Below are 15,157 nucleotides of genomic sequence, written 5' to 3'. Positions count from 1 at the left end.
TAATTCAAAGAACTTCAAATAAGTCAATAACCTACACAAAATTGAAAGTTTGGTACCTATTAAACACTTTTAAAGCCTAACTTCATTAGACAAAAATTGAAAGTTTAGAACTTGTTCGGTAATGTTCTTGTTTCATATTTCTTCATTTTTTATAAAGAAAAATGAATTGGATGTCCAACATTCATGAATTTAAATACTATAAAACAATCTTTTTATTTATGTTTTATAACAAATTGAAAATGAAAATAAGATATAAAAAGATGAAAAACAAGAAAGGATTAATATACTTATCAAACAAAAACTTTGAGAATTCAAGAACTAAAACTTACACTTTTACCAATATTTTACGATGAATCACACTTTCTTTTACATTTAAGATCTAAGAATAGAATTAATGGAAAAGAAAGATTTAAGAATAGAATATAAATAAAACTATTTTAAAAGTAAAAATAGAAGCGAATAGGGATATAGAAATAGAACTGTAATTTTAAATTATTTATTATTTATTTTTCTTCTGCTCTCTGCAACCCATTTCTCCATAGACATTCTCTTCAGCAAATCCCCACTTCCACAACCTTGGGGGTGGAATCCATCCATCTCTCATCCATCTATCAATGGAGATCGCTGCCTAAATTTCTGTTCTCGAAAAATTCGTTTTCTTCTGGCTTCAACTGCAATCGCTCTTCCTTTCTCGTTCTCCACTTCTATGGTGGATTCGACTCCATTACCATGTGCTTAAATCCTTAAATTGGAACATACTCTTTCATATAGGGTTTTGAATTCTTGAATCTTTGTACATTCATTGATCGTGGGTGGGTTCTTATTCTTGACAATTTTGAATTTCGAGGGCAGTAGATGAACTGGCGGGGAAGGGATGAATTCTTGTTTCTCAATCGTTGACCGTTGACAGTCAAATCTATATTCTGAAGAGGGGATTACGAAAATGATGAGCATAATCAGCAAGTCTCGTCTGGATCCAATTGTCTCTGCAATCGTTACCGTGCACCCTCATGAGATCTCCGCTCTGCTCCACTCTGCATTCTGCTTCTTCTTCGTAAGCTTAAGAAATCATCCATTGTTCTCTTTTTCTGTTCTGATCGATCATTTTCTGCAAGTTTATTTTGGTTTCTCCGTCTTAGATTTTGAGTGCCTATTTTGTGGTGCTTCCGTTGCGCGATGAGGGTGCGATTTCTCTGGGCTTAATGAATCTGCCGAGCCTTTTTGTGGGGTCTTTGGTACTCACTCTGATTGCTGCACCTGTTTCCTCTCACATTTTCTCTTTGCCTAATCTTTCCAAAGGCAAGGTACTTTTCTCAATGTCATGCTTTCCCGTTTTGTTTTAGTCGTTTTTTGTAGTCCTGTAAATAATTGATCCTTGAAATTCCAGGCTTTGGTTTTGATACACAGGTTTTTTAGTGCATCACTCGTTGTATTTTTCATTCTATGGCAATCTTCATCCACTGGGTTCTCGAAGGTAATATGACAATCTGGCAAATAATTTGTGGTATCAAGTTCTTTCTTGCTGCATTTAGTTGGATTCTTGTGTTAAACTAGCTTAAGTTGATAGGTTACGAATACATAAGAAATGCTGATAGGTTACAAATACGTGAATTCTTTAAGGAGAGACGAAATGATGTTGTAGGAGTTTGAATACAGGATTCCATAGCATAATCACCACTGAACGTAAATCTAAGTCTAAAAGGTTAAGCGGATAGATTATGATATAGTTAACCTTCTATGTTTATCATTAATATTCTAATTTCTTATTCTAACTTTATTTTGGTTGTTTATTTTTAGGGCTTTTTTACCATGTTCTCTACCGCAAAAGAGGACCAAAAGGACTACAGTGATGAATCAAGTTCTGTTACCTCTGTAGGTTGGGATAAATATGGGCGGTTTTATGTGTCAGTCAGAATTGGATTTTTCCTTTGGGTACTAAATCTTCTTATTAATTTTCGTTTACCTTCACTTTCAGAGAAGGGTTGGATCAGTCCTGAACTTAATTGGTGAAAGTAATACTTTGCTTCTTTTGAAGGTTGCTTTACTTAATCTAATAACAATTTCATCAACTTGGGCTAGAATTATTGATGTCATGGATAGTGAGGTATACCTTCACTTCAGCCGCACTGTATATGGAATTATGGATGGTGCTTGAAGATTTTTGGCTCACATTTACTTTTGTTTTTCTTTCTCCAGTCAGGTTCAAGATTATTTGGGTTCATAGGTGCTGGAGCCACACTCGGACAGCTTTTCGGTTCCCTATTTGCCACAGCAATGGCTTGGTTGGGGCCCTGTATGTCTCCCTCCTCTTTATTTTTTGGAAATGCAATCTTTCTATTCTTTCATAGGTCACTAACATAGGTTGGTCATGACAGATTTGCTCCTCTTTGCTGCTTTGCTTATGGAATTCGCTGCACGATTGTCTGAAGGGATAAATCCGGATATGCCTCGCCTTGGTGAAGAATTATCTCTCATCAGGTTGCCTGTTTTGAAAATTCATGTTAATGGAATCCATTAATGAAAAATATGTTCAAATACTCTTTTGGTCTCTTTACTTTCAGTTTTTAGCTATTTTGGTCCATGTACTTTCAAAACATCCATTTGGTTCTTCTACTTTCAAGCTTCAACATTTGTCCATTTTAGTCCTTATATTTTTAAAACGTATATTTTAGTTCCTATACAGCAAAGTATCGTTTTGGTCCTATTTGCAAAATTCAAGCACAAAATTTGTGCACAATAAAAACTCTTTACTATAAAGCTATGACAATATTTTAAGATTGAATATAGTGTTACATTGAAATTTTGGTACCCAAAATGAGACAGAAAAGAAAATACAAGGACCAAAAGGATCACTTTTGAAAAGTGGACAAAAATAGATGTCTGGAAACTTCAGGGACCAAAATGGATAAAAGCTGAAGTACTAGATCGAAAATAGGACTTAAACCTAGAAATTATCTCTTAGTGGACCTCATGTAATGATACAGTGCCAATTTCTCATTGACGCCCTTAATTTTATTGCAGGGATGCAGATCACAGTCAGGAGAAAGACGATGAAGGTACATCAACTTTAAAAGGTCATTCTCCCAAATCAACTTCTAATCCTCACCCTTGGGCTATTTTCGACGGAATGATGCTCATTTTGTCATCCTCATACTTGACGGGTGTAGCATTGTTCCTATGGTTGAGTGCAGTAATCTCATCCTTCTTCTACTTGCAGGTAAGATTATTTTTCCCATGAATTGCGTTTATGACTTTCTCTTTAACATCATCTCTGTTTATGCTATAAGCATGGTCAAGAAGGCAATTTGTATCTGCAGTTTTACATATGATACTCTTCTTATTGTGCATGAAGGAAAATGCTTCAACTGTTTTTCTTACTAAATTCCATACACACCTTTTGTTTATCATCCATGTGAAGAAAATGTTTGTGAATCTCGTTAAAGTGAAATGACCTACTACATACCTAAATTTTGTGTGCAGAAAGTGAGTATAATTGCCATCACAGTCACTAGCTCTCTTGGCCGAAGAAAATTGTTTGCTCTGATAAATAGCTTTATTGCTGTTTTTATCCTCGCTGGACAGCTTACTGTGACGGTATGCTTTCTTTAGATCTGTACAATAACACATGACTATCAAAATTCAGCAAATTCAGCTATTTAGATTCAAATGTTTTTTAGGCTTAAATATAAATATAAATCCTATTCTGATCTTGGAAGTTTATTTTATTTTGATCCTAGAGTTTGGAACATTCTCATTTAGTCATTGAACTTTGCATAAAAAATTATTTTAGTCATTATCATTAGTCTTTTAATATCAATGTAACATAAACGCATCTTTTGTTCTTTTACATGACTAATAGATGTCCATACGGATGATAAGTGTTTCAAACAGATTTAAGTTTTTGTTAAATGGATAGTGGAAAATTAAGGATAAGGACTACAATAGTTTTGGGTTCTAAAATTGAAACCTTTGAAAGTTTAGGAATGGGAGTGAAATAAGTATGAAATTTCAGGGATTAAAATAGGATTTATATATATACATATATATCTTTATCATGTTTTTGTTTGTTTTCTTCCTCATCAAATTCAGGGTCACATTCTTACAATAGCTGGTGTCACCATAGCTATCTGTGCTGCACCATCAGTTGCTTTCTTAAATTTGGTTGCAATTGCTGTTTGGCCAACATGGGTAGCCATTGCTGTTTGTGAGACCTTGCGCAAGGTCCGCGTCATAACCTTTTACGCTTTTTGCCTTGAGTTCTTTTGACAAAAAAGTTGTGGTTATATTCTATTTCAATCGTAATGTATATTGACCTTTCCTATCCGATGCCTTAATTGGGATTCGTTTAGTTTGATTCTGATTCAATTTACTTGCCAGGTTACTACTTATGTTGTAACCAGGCCCGGAAGAGAACTCCTGTTTACCGTTGTCTCGCAAGATGAGAAGTACAAAGCCAAGGTTTGCATTTTATAATGTTCTTATTTCAAAAATATATTTTTTTTAAACTTTTGATTACTTGCTTTAATTTCATATATCGCATGATCTTCTAAGCCTTTATCTTCAACCCTATTGGTGCACAAGGACACTGACAAAACCGAGCTGAACTGAACCAGTTTTGCAGTTTGGTTGGTTTGTGGTCCGGTTTGGTTTTGCAGTTTTCAAGTCCTTCTCCCTTCCCGTCTATTTACCGAAATCACCTTAATCTGTCTTTAATACAAATGTTGAAACTGCAGATATGTATTGATGTGTTTGTCCAAAGACTAGGGGATGCTACGGCAGCAGGAATGTACAAATTACTCCTCAGCACTCTTCATGGGAAAACTTCTACTATTTCGCTCTATGCTCTACCGGTATGTATGATTGTTTTCTCTCTTTCTTAGTTCTCTTCATGGTATTACTAGTTTTTCGGTTTTAAGATGCGTTGTTTATACTGATCATTCGTTATGATTCGATGTATAACTCTCCTTTCGATACTATCCCAGATATGTTTGCTGTGGATTGTCACTGCATTCTATTTAGGCCGTCGCCAATCTCACCTCGCACAGCTCCAAATGCTCTCCATGTCGTAATATTTATCTAGATAACTATACTGATCTATAATAGTTGCAGACATAGGCTCGACAGATTGTCACAACGACATTTTGAAGGATCTTACCGTTGTTGCCAGTACCATCATAGATGGTAACCATTTGTCGATACGATACATTCATATACGCAATTGTGGGATGTCAATGGCTTCAACTTTAAACGTCGCTCGCACTGTAGGTAATAAGCGACATCGAAGGTATTATAAGCAATGACTTGAAGAATTGTTGGAGGTAATTATCTTTCAGTTAAGGCGTCTAGTTCATCTCCCTCCATGTAATAGCTGCATTGACTTAATTTTTTTTATCAAATATAAGTTTTCTTTGTTAAGCTTTAGATGTTTTGTAAGATTTATTAATGAAGCAATCCATTACATAGAAATATAGGCCATTGTATAACACTGGCCTGACCATCTCACTTTCTCTGTTCACCTGATCATCTCCCTGTTAAATTACACTTACAAATATAGTTAATTTAAACTAGGTTTAAGTTCTCCTGTGTTTATTGTTTCTTTCAGCATTTCTATACTTACTGAATGTCCATTTTCGTGATTGTACTTTCAATTTTGTTTATTTTAATTTATATACTTTCAAAACATCTATTTTGATTTTTTACACTTTTATCCATTTTCAAAATCTATCATAATGTTAGATAATATAAAAATAAATGTTTTAGATATTATCATTTTTTTTGTTAAACGATACTTTGAATAAGTGATACGAACAATTCAACCAACTCAACCTAAATATTTCATGATTGGATTGAGTTGAATTTAATATTTAATAAAGATGGTTTGGATTGAATAAATATACAATTCACGATTAGGTTTGATCCAAAAGTACCATTAACACCACTATATATTACTTTGAATCATTTTAGTGTTCTATACAGATTGACATTTATGCAATATAGCAAATTGTGTCACCTTATTGCTACATTTGTTGTCCAATCCATCATCCTAGTAATACCGAACATTATCGAACCTTCATGTTTTACCACGAACAACTACCTATTTTGATTTCCTCGACCAATTCCAGGTCGAAATCATGATAGTCCAAATAGAGCTGCAACAAATAAAAAGAAAGTTTAAACCATTTGATTAGAAATTTTGTTAGGCGACAATAGGCAAGTTAAACCCAAATTTGATACATAATTTTGAACACTTTTACTTGATAAAAACTTATTTCAAGATATCAAGGATTTTCTTTACCATTCTATTGTCGTGAGTTTGTCAAATGTCCAAAAGTTTAATTTATTATATATATTTTTTCTTATACTAGTTTAATAGATTTAAATAGGTTAAATAACACTTTTGGTCCTCGTATTTTAGTTGAAGTAATGATTTAGTTCATAAACTTTAAAAAATAATGATTTAATCCCTATACTTTCAAATTGGTAACAATTTAGTCCATAAAATTTAAAATATAACAATTTAATTTCTAAAGTTTAAAATTTGTAATAATTTAATCTCCATTGTAAATTTTTTTGGTTAAATTTTTTATATATTTAGATTGATAAACCGATTAAGGATCGAATTAGTTTATAAATTACAAAAATTAAATCATAATATGATAAAAATTGACGCTTAATTTTGATGAGAATTTTCATAGTAGGGAGTAAATTGTTACAAATTTTTAACTGTAGGAACTAAATCGTTACAATTAAAAGTTCAGAGACTAAATCGTTACTTTAATGAAAGTACTGAGACCAAATGTGTTTTTTAACCAATTTGAAAACTACAAATATTTTAATATATATATTTTAACCTTCCAATAAAACTCTAAACGAGTTTTTTTAATAATAAAATTTGAACTAATTAATTATAAAATAGGTTGAATTTTAATTAACTAATATTTATTAATGTTGGCTTGAATATAACTCATCAGATTAAAGTAGCTATCTACGACCAAAAAGTCATAAGCTTGACTTTTCACCCCACGTCATACTAAAAAATGAAAAACATTTACTATTAATTGTGGTGCTTAATTGCTCAATATAACTAAAATTTCAAATTTATATGATTTATACTTAATTAATTAAATATATTTGATATAAATTAATCCATTAAAATGGATTGCTAAAAAAATCAATTTACTAAATTGATTTTAAATTATTTAACTAAAATAACTTAAATCACTCTACAATCAATTTACTAATTAAACTTAATTGATGTAAATTAATTTTTACTAATTAATAAAAATTAAATGAAAAGTAGGAATCAATTAGGTTGAGTTGAATAGAATCAAATTGAATTATATAGAAATAATTCAATAATTAGACATAACTAACATAAAATAATATTTTAGAATGTCAATATAAAATAACTAATAACTTTAAATAATTTTATTTATATTATTTATTTGAATTAAATTTGATTAGTTATCCATCACTATGGTGACATAAAATTCATATTTTCTAGAGCAATAACACAAAATAAACTCGGATATTTAAATAATAATAATAATTATAATAAACACCTATAATTATTTTTTAGAAAAATCATATTTTCTAGAGCAATAACACAAAATAAACTCGGATATTTAAATAATAATAATTATTATAATAAACACCTATAATTATTTTTTAGGAAAATCTGGTGGTATTTCCTTACCTAACCAAAAACAGTTATCTTTGATTCCCAAACATCTTATTCCTTGACCGATGGATATTTCTCGAAACCTTAAACCAAATTGCCCCTAGAAGACCTTATAAAATTTCAACTCAAACTAGGAAGTTTCAGGACCAAGTAAGCAAAGGGAAAACGATGCACAATTACTCAAGTTTTGCGGAGAGAGCGGACCCGATCCTGAATCAAGTTTCTCTCCCAATCTGCAACACCTTCAAATGCATTGTCGGGAAGGCTCTCGAATGGCTCCTTCCATTGATCTGTTTTACATAGATCGTATGTGGCTCCACGAATCGCTCTTTTACTCGGTCCACAAGGTCGCTTCGAGGTCAGTGCTTCATATGCGGTATTTAACTGTCACATAGCCAAAATAAGAAACCAATAACTTGGTAGTTTTATTTTGAGGAGTAAAAAAGTCTGTGTAAATCAGAAAATGTCAACATTGATATCTACTGTCATATTTTACACTTTCCAGCTTCAAAACATGTCAAGAGCAGGCATTATTAATGTACTGCATTAATTTCTAAGTAAAAGAAGAACTCACATTCATTCCACAAAACCAGAACAAGTAAGCTATTGCAACGGCAGGAGCCCTTCCTAGTCCAGCGGTGCAATGGACATAAACTTTTCCTTTACCCTCCGAGATCGCCCATTCTAGCAAGGAAACAGCTTTAGGTAATCCATTTCTCATGGAATCTGGATCAAAATCTCTTGCCTACAAAAGAATGGGTTAACCCGACGTGCCACCAAAAACAAACAGAGCAGACAAATTCACGACGTTAGTGCAAGTTGCTACAAGAGATACTAGTCTCTCACTTGTTTCGTTTGTTTCGTAGTGCTAAATAATCGTTGAATCCAAAAGCTTAAGCTAATTTCAAACTCTAAAATACTCCACGAGTTATTATCAATATTAAATAAGAAGAAAATTATATTATTGAAATTCGAATAAAGGACCTCATACTAGACTACTATAATAATATGTTAAATCACCCTTGAACCCAAAAACTTAAGCAAATGAGTTACGCTAAATTTATTTAATTAATTATTTATTTATTTGTAGTTTAAATACTATTTTAGTCCCTGGAAATTCATGCTCAGTTCATTCAAGTCCTTATACTTTAAAAATGTTCATTTGGGTCCTATACGTTCAACTTTGGTTCATTTTAGTTTTTTACACTCAAAACATCCAATTTAGCCTTGTACTTTTAAAATGTCGCTACTTTTTTTTGTGAGAAAAAAAGTGACTACTTTGGTCTTTGTTTGCAACATTTTAACACAAATTAAAACCCTTTAATACAAAGTTATGAGTACATTGCAAGAAATTTATTGAGTATATCGTCACGTTGAAATTGTGATAGGAAAAAAATGAGACAAAAAGGAAAATGAATGGACCAAAACAATCATTTTTTAAAAGTAGACATTCAGAAAGTATAAGGACTAAGATGGATAAAATAATAAAATATGAAAGTACATGGACCAAGATCTATGTTTTGAAATTACATGGATCAAAATAAACAAGAGCTAAAAGTATAGCAACCAAAATAGTATATAAACTTTTATTTATTATTATTATCTTTATGAGAAACCATGCTTTCCTTTTTTTAATTTACTTTCTTAATGCACAGATAAGCTGAAAATAAACTTGAGTGAAGAACATTTCCTGCTTAAGAAAAAGCTTTTCCCATACCCAGATTTCATATTTCCATTTGATGAAAGTACATACAACATAGAACAGTTAGAAATCAGTTTCCAGCAGTTCAAGATTAAAAAGGGAGAGAAATCAGTATATATTTGAAAATGGGTCTACCAGAGATTTAAGACACAGGGTATGAAAAGTATATGTGCTTACCGGTTTCCTCATATGATGAATTCCAAGTTCTTTACATCTTTCTATAATTGATCGTAAGTCGACTCCCCAATACTCAACATCCTTGTCCTGCTGTAAATTCAGAATATAGGCAACACCTTCTTCCTCCTTCAAGAAATCGATATCTTTGGGTTTTTGAGGCTGGGAACCGACAATCAAATTGTCAGCTATCACAGTATAGTTCATACCTGATTGCAGGAGCATTATGAGCAAACTGATATTACTTCAAGTTTTGTCTATCAGAATTCTAACTGGAAAAGTTACTTCATACCGATTTGGTATCAAACCCGCTATCCTTTTACGTGTTTGAAAACAAGGGATGCCAAGGATACACTGAATTGCATTTGGTACTTGTGTTTTCGAAAATGATTTTCAAAGACAATTACCCATTTAAGCCAACTTTTGAAATCATTCTTTCAATGTTCTCTTTGTTTTCAAATGAATACAGAAAGAGATTTCCTGAAAAGTAGAACCCTGTATTTTCTCAAAAGCAGAGTCTCTCTCTCTAATAGCTTCTTCTCTCTTATCTATTTAATCCCTTCTATTTGAATCATGAACCAAACAGAACCTAAGTAACCAGTAAAACTGCTCCTAAAATCAAATCTAGTAAACTGAAACTCAAAGAGAGAGCCCACAATTTTATGGACTTCTCAAAGAACTCAAAGAGGTTACAAAATGTCTTTGCCCTCTAATTACTCAAAGCACCATTAACATTGGGTAACTTTGCGAAAAGCTATCATAAATCATTAGAAATCCACAGAGAAGGCTCAATATCTAGGAAACAGAAAAAAAAAAAAAAAAAAAAAACTTCTATTCATGAACTTCTAAAGTCCCAATATCAATCCTATCGCCCAATTACTTCTCATTCCAAACAACACAAATGCTCCAAAATCACCCATTAACAAATTGCAGAAGGAAAGCGATCGAAGCATATAAAATGGCTGGCCGTGAATTACAGAATTCAAGGATCAAAAGGAAAAATCGAAAAACAGGATGAAGAAAAGAAGAAACTGACCCAGTTCATGGTGATACTCATAAGGGTTCTTCATCATCTTCTTCATAGTCATATTGTACATCTCCGTGCTGTTCCTGGAAGTGGAAGCTCCGCCGCTTGTGGGGTTTTGCCGAACCCCAGTCTCAGGCATTCCGCAGCAGATTCTGTGGAATTGCAAGTGGGGTTTCGAAAGCTTCGAAGGGAATGATAAAAATTTGTTGGGTGTATGATTCTGAAGGGGAAGAATTACGGAGAGGGATGAAAAAGAAGGGGGAAAACTTGAAGTTGCCATTTTCGATGAAATTGGGTGGGTTGAATTTGGGGGTTTAGCTTTTAGAAGCAAATCCACCGACCTTGCACGTGAAAATTACTTCCAGGAGACGATTCCAGCTATCCATGGCAAAATTTGGCTAACTACCTAACAAGGGATGTCGATGCAATACCGAGTAAAGTTGAGTTCATCCCATTGTTCAACTCATAAAAGAAAAAAAATATATATTTACAGGCTCTAATTTTTAATTTGATCACTCTTAACCTGCCACAGAGTTACAAAGGTGTTGTACATTTAATTAAATCTTTATAGATTGCAAAAATATTGGATGGCTCATTGGTCTGAATGGATTAAGGTGAATTAATAAGAGAGAATGAATTCAAACTTACCACCTACCTAAATCGGCATTTACATCGTATTACAAAAAAATATCACTAATAACTCAATAGTAATTGGCATATATCTCCGACTAAGAGATTGCGAATTCGATCCCCACCCACGTGTTGTACTAAAAAAAAATATTTCTCTAACTTTTACAGAAATACCTATCAACATCGACATTTAAAACTTTATACCCACTCAATCGGAGACCATGCAAAAATCATACTTTTAATATTTAATTTTCATTTTTCCTAAATCATCGCCTAACCCAAATTCAAGTTTTACTACCCTCTCATTCTCCTTTGTGGCAAAATTAAAAAAAAGACGGAACTAATAATCTGATACAATGCAAGCTAGTACTACCAAGTTTAATCAAGAACTAAAATAATATTATCACTAAAAATGCTCTTCTGAGACCCACACAGTGAAGATTAAGTTTACAACACTACAAAAATTCACCTAAACATAATCAATCATTCTCAGCAATCCACTAGTATCTAATTCCTTTAGCAACCTCAAAGAAATGAGCTACATTTTCCTCAGGTGTACCAACAACAATACCATGGCCTAGATTCAAAATGTGCTTCCCTTTACCTGCTTTCCTCACAGTATCGTTAATCCTGTTGGTGATAAACTCCTTTGAACCGAAGAGAACGCCGGGGTCGACGTTGCCCTGAACTGCTACGTCTGCTCCTAATCGCCTCCTACCTTCAGCCATATCTACCGTCCAGTCTAAGCTAACGACGTCGACACCGGTTGAAGCTAGCCTTTCAAGTAGGCCACCAGATCCACTGGCATAAAGAATCAGTGGGAGGTCTGGATGTGTTTTCTTCACGGACTCAACAATCTGCTTCAAGTATGGAAGACTGAATTCTTCAAAGTCCACGGGGCTGAGCTCGGTGGCCCATGAATCGAAGATTTGAACCGCTTGTGCTCCTCTATCTGCTTGGTATTGAATGTACCTCGCCATTGAGCTGGTAAACTTCTGGAGCAATGCATGAAGAACCTGCGGGAGATGACGGGGTGCAATGCAAGTTAGATGAAGATTGAACAACTGAAGAGGAAAGATACCTTATCTTGTGATGTATAGTTAGATATGGAGGTAAGTTTACAAATATCTGGTAGTGTCTAATTCGACATGAAGATAGTTTTACAATCAACCCCAAGTAATCGTGTGGCACAGATGGCATGGAATTACATTAACTAACAATATTTTGAGAATAACAAGCAATAGTTTGTCAGAAAGACACTGCACGGAACTAAACCAAAATTACCTTGGGCTGAGAGAAAGCAAGCCTTTTTATTTTTGAAAAGTGCTTTGATGAACCACCTTCGACGACATACGATGCGAGGGTGAAAGGAGCCCCGACGAAACCTAGAACAGCTGCTTTGTTGTCAACCTGGAAAGGAAAATACACGATAAATATACCAAAAGTTAAAAAGCTAAGACATTAAATCAAATGTAATATAGACTGAAAAACAATACATGACATCTAAAACCTCTTTTCGCAGGATCGTCAAAGCTTCCCCAACATATGGAACATTCTCTTCAGGGACAAATTCCCTCACTTGGTCAACGTGAGCAGCCTCACTTATAGGATTGGCGATAATTGGGCCCTTGCCCTTGACAATGTCGAAGGGAATATTCATCCCAGAAAGTGGAGTTAGGATGTCTGAGAATAAGATCACCTGTGGCAGCCATTAACACAAAAGAAATCTGATAAGGGTAACAAACAAGTCAAAATAAAAGGACTAACTCATAGATATAAATGTTAGAACAATAAGTGCTTTATTGATATGATAGCTCACCCCATCAGGCTTAAAGACATTCCATGGCTGTAGAGAAATTTCCACAACAAGATCTGTATTTTCTGACCTTTGACGAAATGAAGGGTATTTTTCACAAATGATTTGGTAACTCTGTTGCAACAGACGTATAATATGAGATCCAAGTTTAACAGAAGTTTCAAATTTCAAAGAGAACAATAATTCATACAAAATAATCTATTCAAACTCAAAATCAATCAAATCTCATAAATGACAGAATTTCATTTTCCTTTGGCAATTTTTATTAGTGGTTATCTTAGCAAAGTATCAATTCGTCTTTTCTGTTCAAATCTACATCAATCAGCATCCTAGGGCATGCCAAGAGTAACATGAACAGCACATCAAAATCGTGATCCACGAGACTTGACTCCTCGTTATACCAAAATCAAGATCTGACTTAACAAATGTGGGGGTAGGGGTCAGACCTTCAACCTTAGAGAAGGTAATGTACCTTATCTACTAAGCTGTACTTGAATTGGATAATGGAGATCTGATTAAAATGACTAGGTACAACATCACGAGGAGGCTAAGTAGAAACAGGTAAGGAACTTTGGATGAACTAATGTAATAAATCCTAGGACCACTCTATGGGTACTGTAACTGAGCTGGCTCTAAATCCCACCAAGTCATTAACAGAGTGCAAAAGATTAAGTCGCTTCTAGTAAAAGGATGTAAAAGGTAATACAACCATTTTGATTGGGAAAATTGACCATCACAATATAACAAGGATAATCATCCATAACATAAAAATTTTAGATCTAATTTGCTTGAGCTATTTAAAGAGAAAATCTCGTGAAAATGTTTGAAAAAAAGAAAAGACAGGTCATGGAAATCTATAGCCGCATAAACCTGCCTTCATGTACCTCCCCGCTTGCCTCATCAACCAAACTGGGGGTCTCTCCACATCTTCTCCACGAACAGCATTAAGCAACAATGGTTCTGTAGAAATGGTGGGTTTTGGCTCTGCTACAGTTCCTGGATATGATTATCTCGCATTACAATTCTTACTCTCATGAACCCTGAAAATAACTCTCATTTTTTCCCAACCAGAAATGCTCTTTCCAATGATAGTAGCATATGTTATACAACGTTGTTAAGAATATACATTTACCATAACTTACAGATTAATCTAGATACGATGATTTAACAGAATAAGATGCATAATTTCATATAAGTCAGAAAATTGACTTCAATTCTGTAGTGATTTCATTGGAGAACAAACTAGCTGGAAGATGCAGCAAAGCAACATATATAACTCAAATCCCCTTCAATTACAAGAAAATATCATCAAAGTCAACGGCAGTTCCCTAAATCAGAACCCAAACTCCGACGGAAACAATCCAAATTAGAGAAATTCAACAACCTTCGGTTCCCCACAGAGAAATTATCAACAAATACGAACCCACCACAAAATTATCGTGATTTCTCGGAAGCAAATCATTCAAACTTCAAAACCCAAATCGGAAAAAGAGCCATACCTCCAAGAGCACAACGAATTCGAGGTTTAAAAGAAGCGAATCGATGGCGTCTTGGGAAAGAAGAAGAGGAAGCAGAGAAACAAGGTAATGGGCTGTTGTGGATGCACGACATGGTTGTTGTACAGCAGAAATTCAAAAGCTCAGAGTAGTGTAGATCGTCTTATCATCTCCCCCAAATTGTTTGATCTGATCAGATATGCTGTGGAAGAAGACAGGAGAAAGGGGAATGGCAATCGCAATTGGATAAAAAGGATAAGGCGTTTACCATAAATCGTCTTATCTAATCAATTTCAATGTCCGTACCAAATAAGTGCCATTTCTTCTTGTTTTTACTTTAATATATATATATTTTTTCCGTCTAAATACTATTTTGGTTTTAGTTTATTTCATTTTTTTTTTATTTTTTTTTGTCATAGTTTTAAAAAGTTACTCTTTCCAGTTTCACTTCGGATCACAATTTTCATGACATTTCATTCACAAATTTTTTTTTTGAGATGTAGCTATAAATCTATATTAAAGAATTTTTTATTGTGTATAAAAATTTATGTTAAAATTTTGTAAATAGGAATCGTTAAGATTGTCGTATTTTAAAAGTATAGGAATCAAAATAGACGTTTTGAAACTATAA

General features: G+C 33.6%; 3 protein-coding genes across 14 annotated transcripts; 1 reads left to right on the top strand and 2 right to left on the bottom strand.

Moving 5' to 3' along the window:
- Positions 1-506: 506 nt before the first annotated feature.
- LOC111015948 (TLC ATP/ADP transporter) lies at positions 507-5,579 on the top strand. Of its 9 annotated transcripts, none has more exons than XM_022291153.2 (14): positions 507-709; positions 856-1,054; positions 1,140-1,304; positions 1,388-1,474; positions 1,798-1,932; positions 2,036-2,104; positions 2,197-2,293; positions 2,376-2,478; positions 3,022-3,217; positions 3,481-3,594; positions 4,090-4,221; positions 4,378-4,458; positions 4,734-4,850; positions 4,983-5,579. In XM_022291153.2, exons 2-14 carry the CDS (start codon positions 944-946, stop codon positions 5,067-5,069), a joined length of 1,494 nt encoding a protein of 497 aa, XP_022146845.1. In that variant the 5' UTR covers positions 507-709; positions 856-943; the 3' UTR covers positions 5,070-5,579. The 9 variants fall into 9 exon arrangements, with proteins under 9 accessions (XP_022146845.1, XP_022146846.1, XP_022146844.1 ...); XM_022291154.2 differs by having other exon boundaries at positions 853-1,054; XM_022291152.2 differs by having other exon boundaries at positions 507-731.
- A 345-nt stretch (positions 5,580-5,924) lies between these two features.
- On the bottom strand, positions 5,925-11,013 carry LSF2 (dual specificity protein phosphatase (DsPTP1) family protein). 4 transcript variants are annotated; one of them, XR_002602090.2, is made up of 5 exons: positions 10,594-11,008; positions 9,561-9,766; positions 8,256-8,426; positions 7,697-8,065; positions 5,925-6,149 (listed from the first exon to the last, which is right to left on the bottom strand). XR_002602090.2 is itself a non-coding variant. In XM_088116955.1 (5 exons), exons 1-5 carry the CDS (start codon positions 10,862-10,864, stop codon positions 6,078-6,080), a joined length of 900 nt encoding a protein of 299 aa, XP_087973081.1. In that variant the 5' UTR covers positions 10,865-11,013; the 3' UTR covers positions 5,925-6,077. The 4 variants fall into 4 exon arrangements, 3 of the variants coding, with proteins under 3 accessions (XP_087973081.1, XP_022146767.1, XP_022146766.1); XM_088116955.1 differs by having other exon boundaries at positions 7,886-8,065; positions 10,594-11,013; XM_022291075.2 differs by having other exon boundaries at positions 7,862-8,065; positions 10,594-11,009.
- A 578-nt stretch (positions 11,014-11,591) lies between these two features.
- HEME2 (Uroporphyrinogen decarboxylase) lies at positions 11,592-14,791 on the bottom strand. Its single transcript, XM_022291073.2, has 6 exons — positions 14,530-14,791; positions 13,905-14,026; positions 13,034-13,144; positions 12,725-12,913; positions 12,499-12,624; positions 11,592-12,230 (listed from the first exon to the last, which is right to left on the bottom strand). The coding sequence occupies exons 1-6, from the start codon at positions 14,639-14,641 to the stop codon at positions 11,715-11,717; spliced, it is 1,176 nt and encodes a 391-aa protein (XP_022146765.1). The 5' UTR covers positions 14,642-14,791; the 3' UTR covers positions 11,592-11,714.
- Positions 14,792-15,157: the final 366 nt, after the last annotated feature.

The sequence above is a fragment of the Momordica charantia genome (assembly GCF_013281855.1).
Source record: "Momordica charantia cultivar OHB3-1 chromosome 9 unlocalized genomic scaffold, Mcharantia_2.0 BLBB01000009.1, whole genome shotgun sequence".
Classification (NCBI taxonomy): Eukaryota; Viridiplantae; Streptophyta; class Magnoliopsida; order Cucurbitales; family Cucurbitaceae; genus Momordica; species Momordica charantia.
This window is presented reverse-complemented; position numbering and strand designations above follow the sequence as displayed.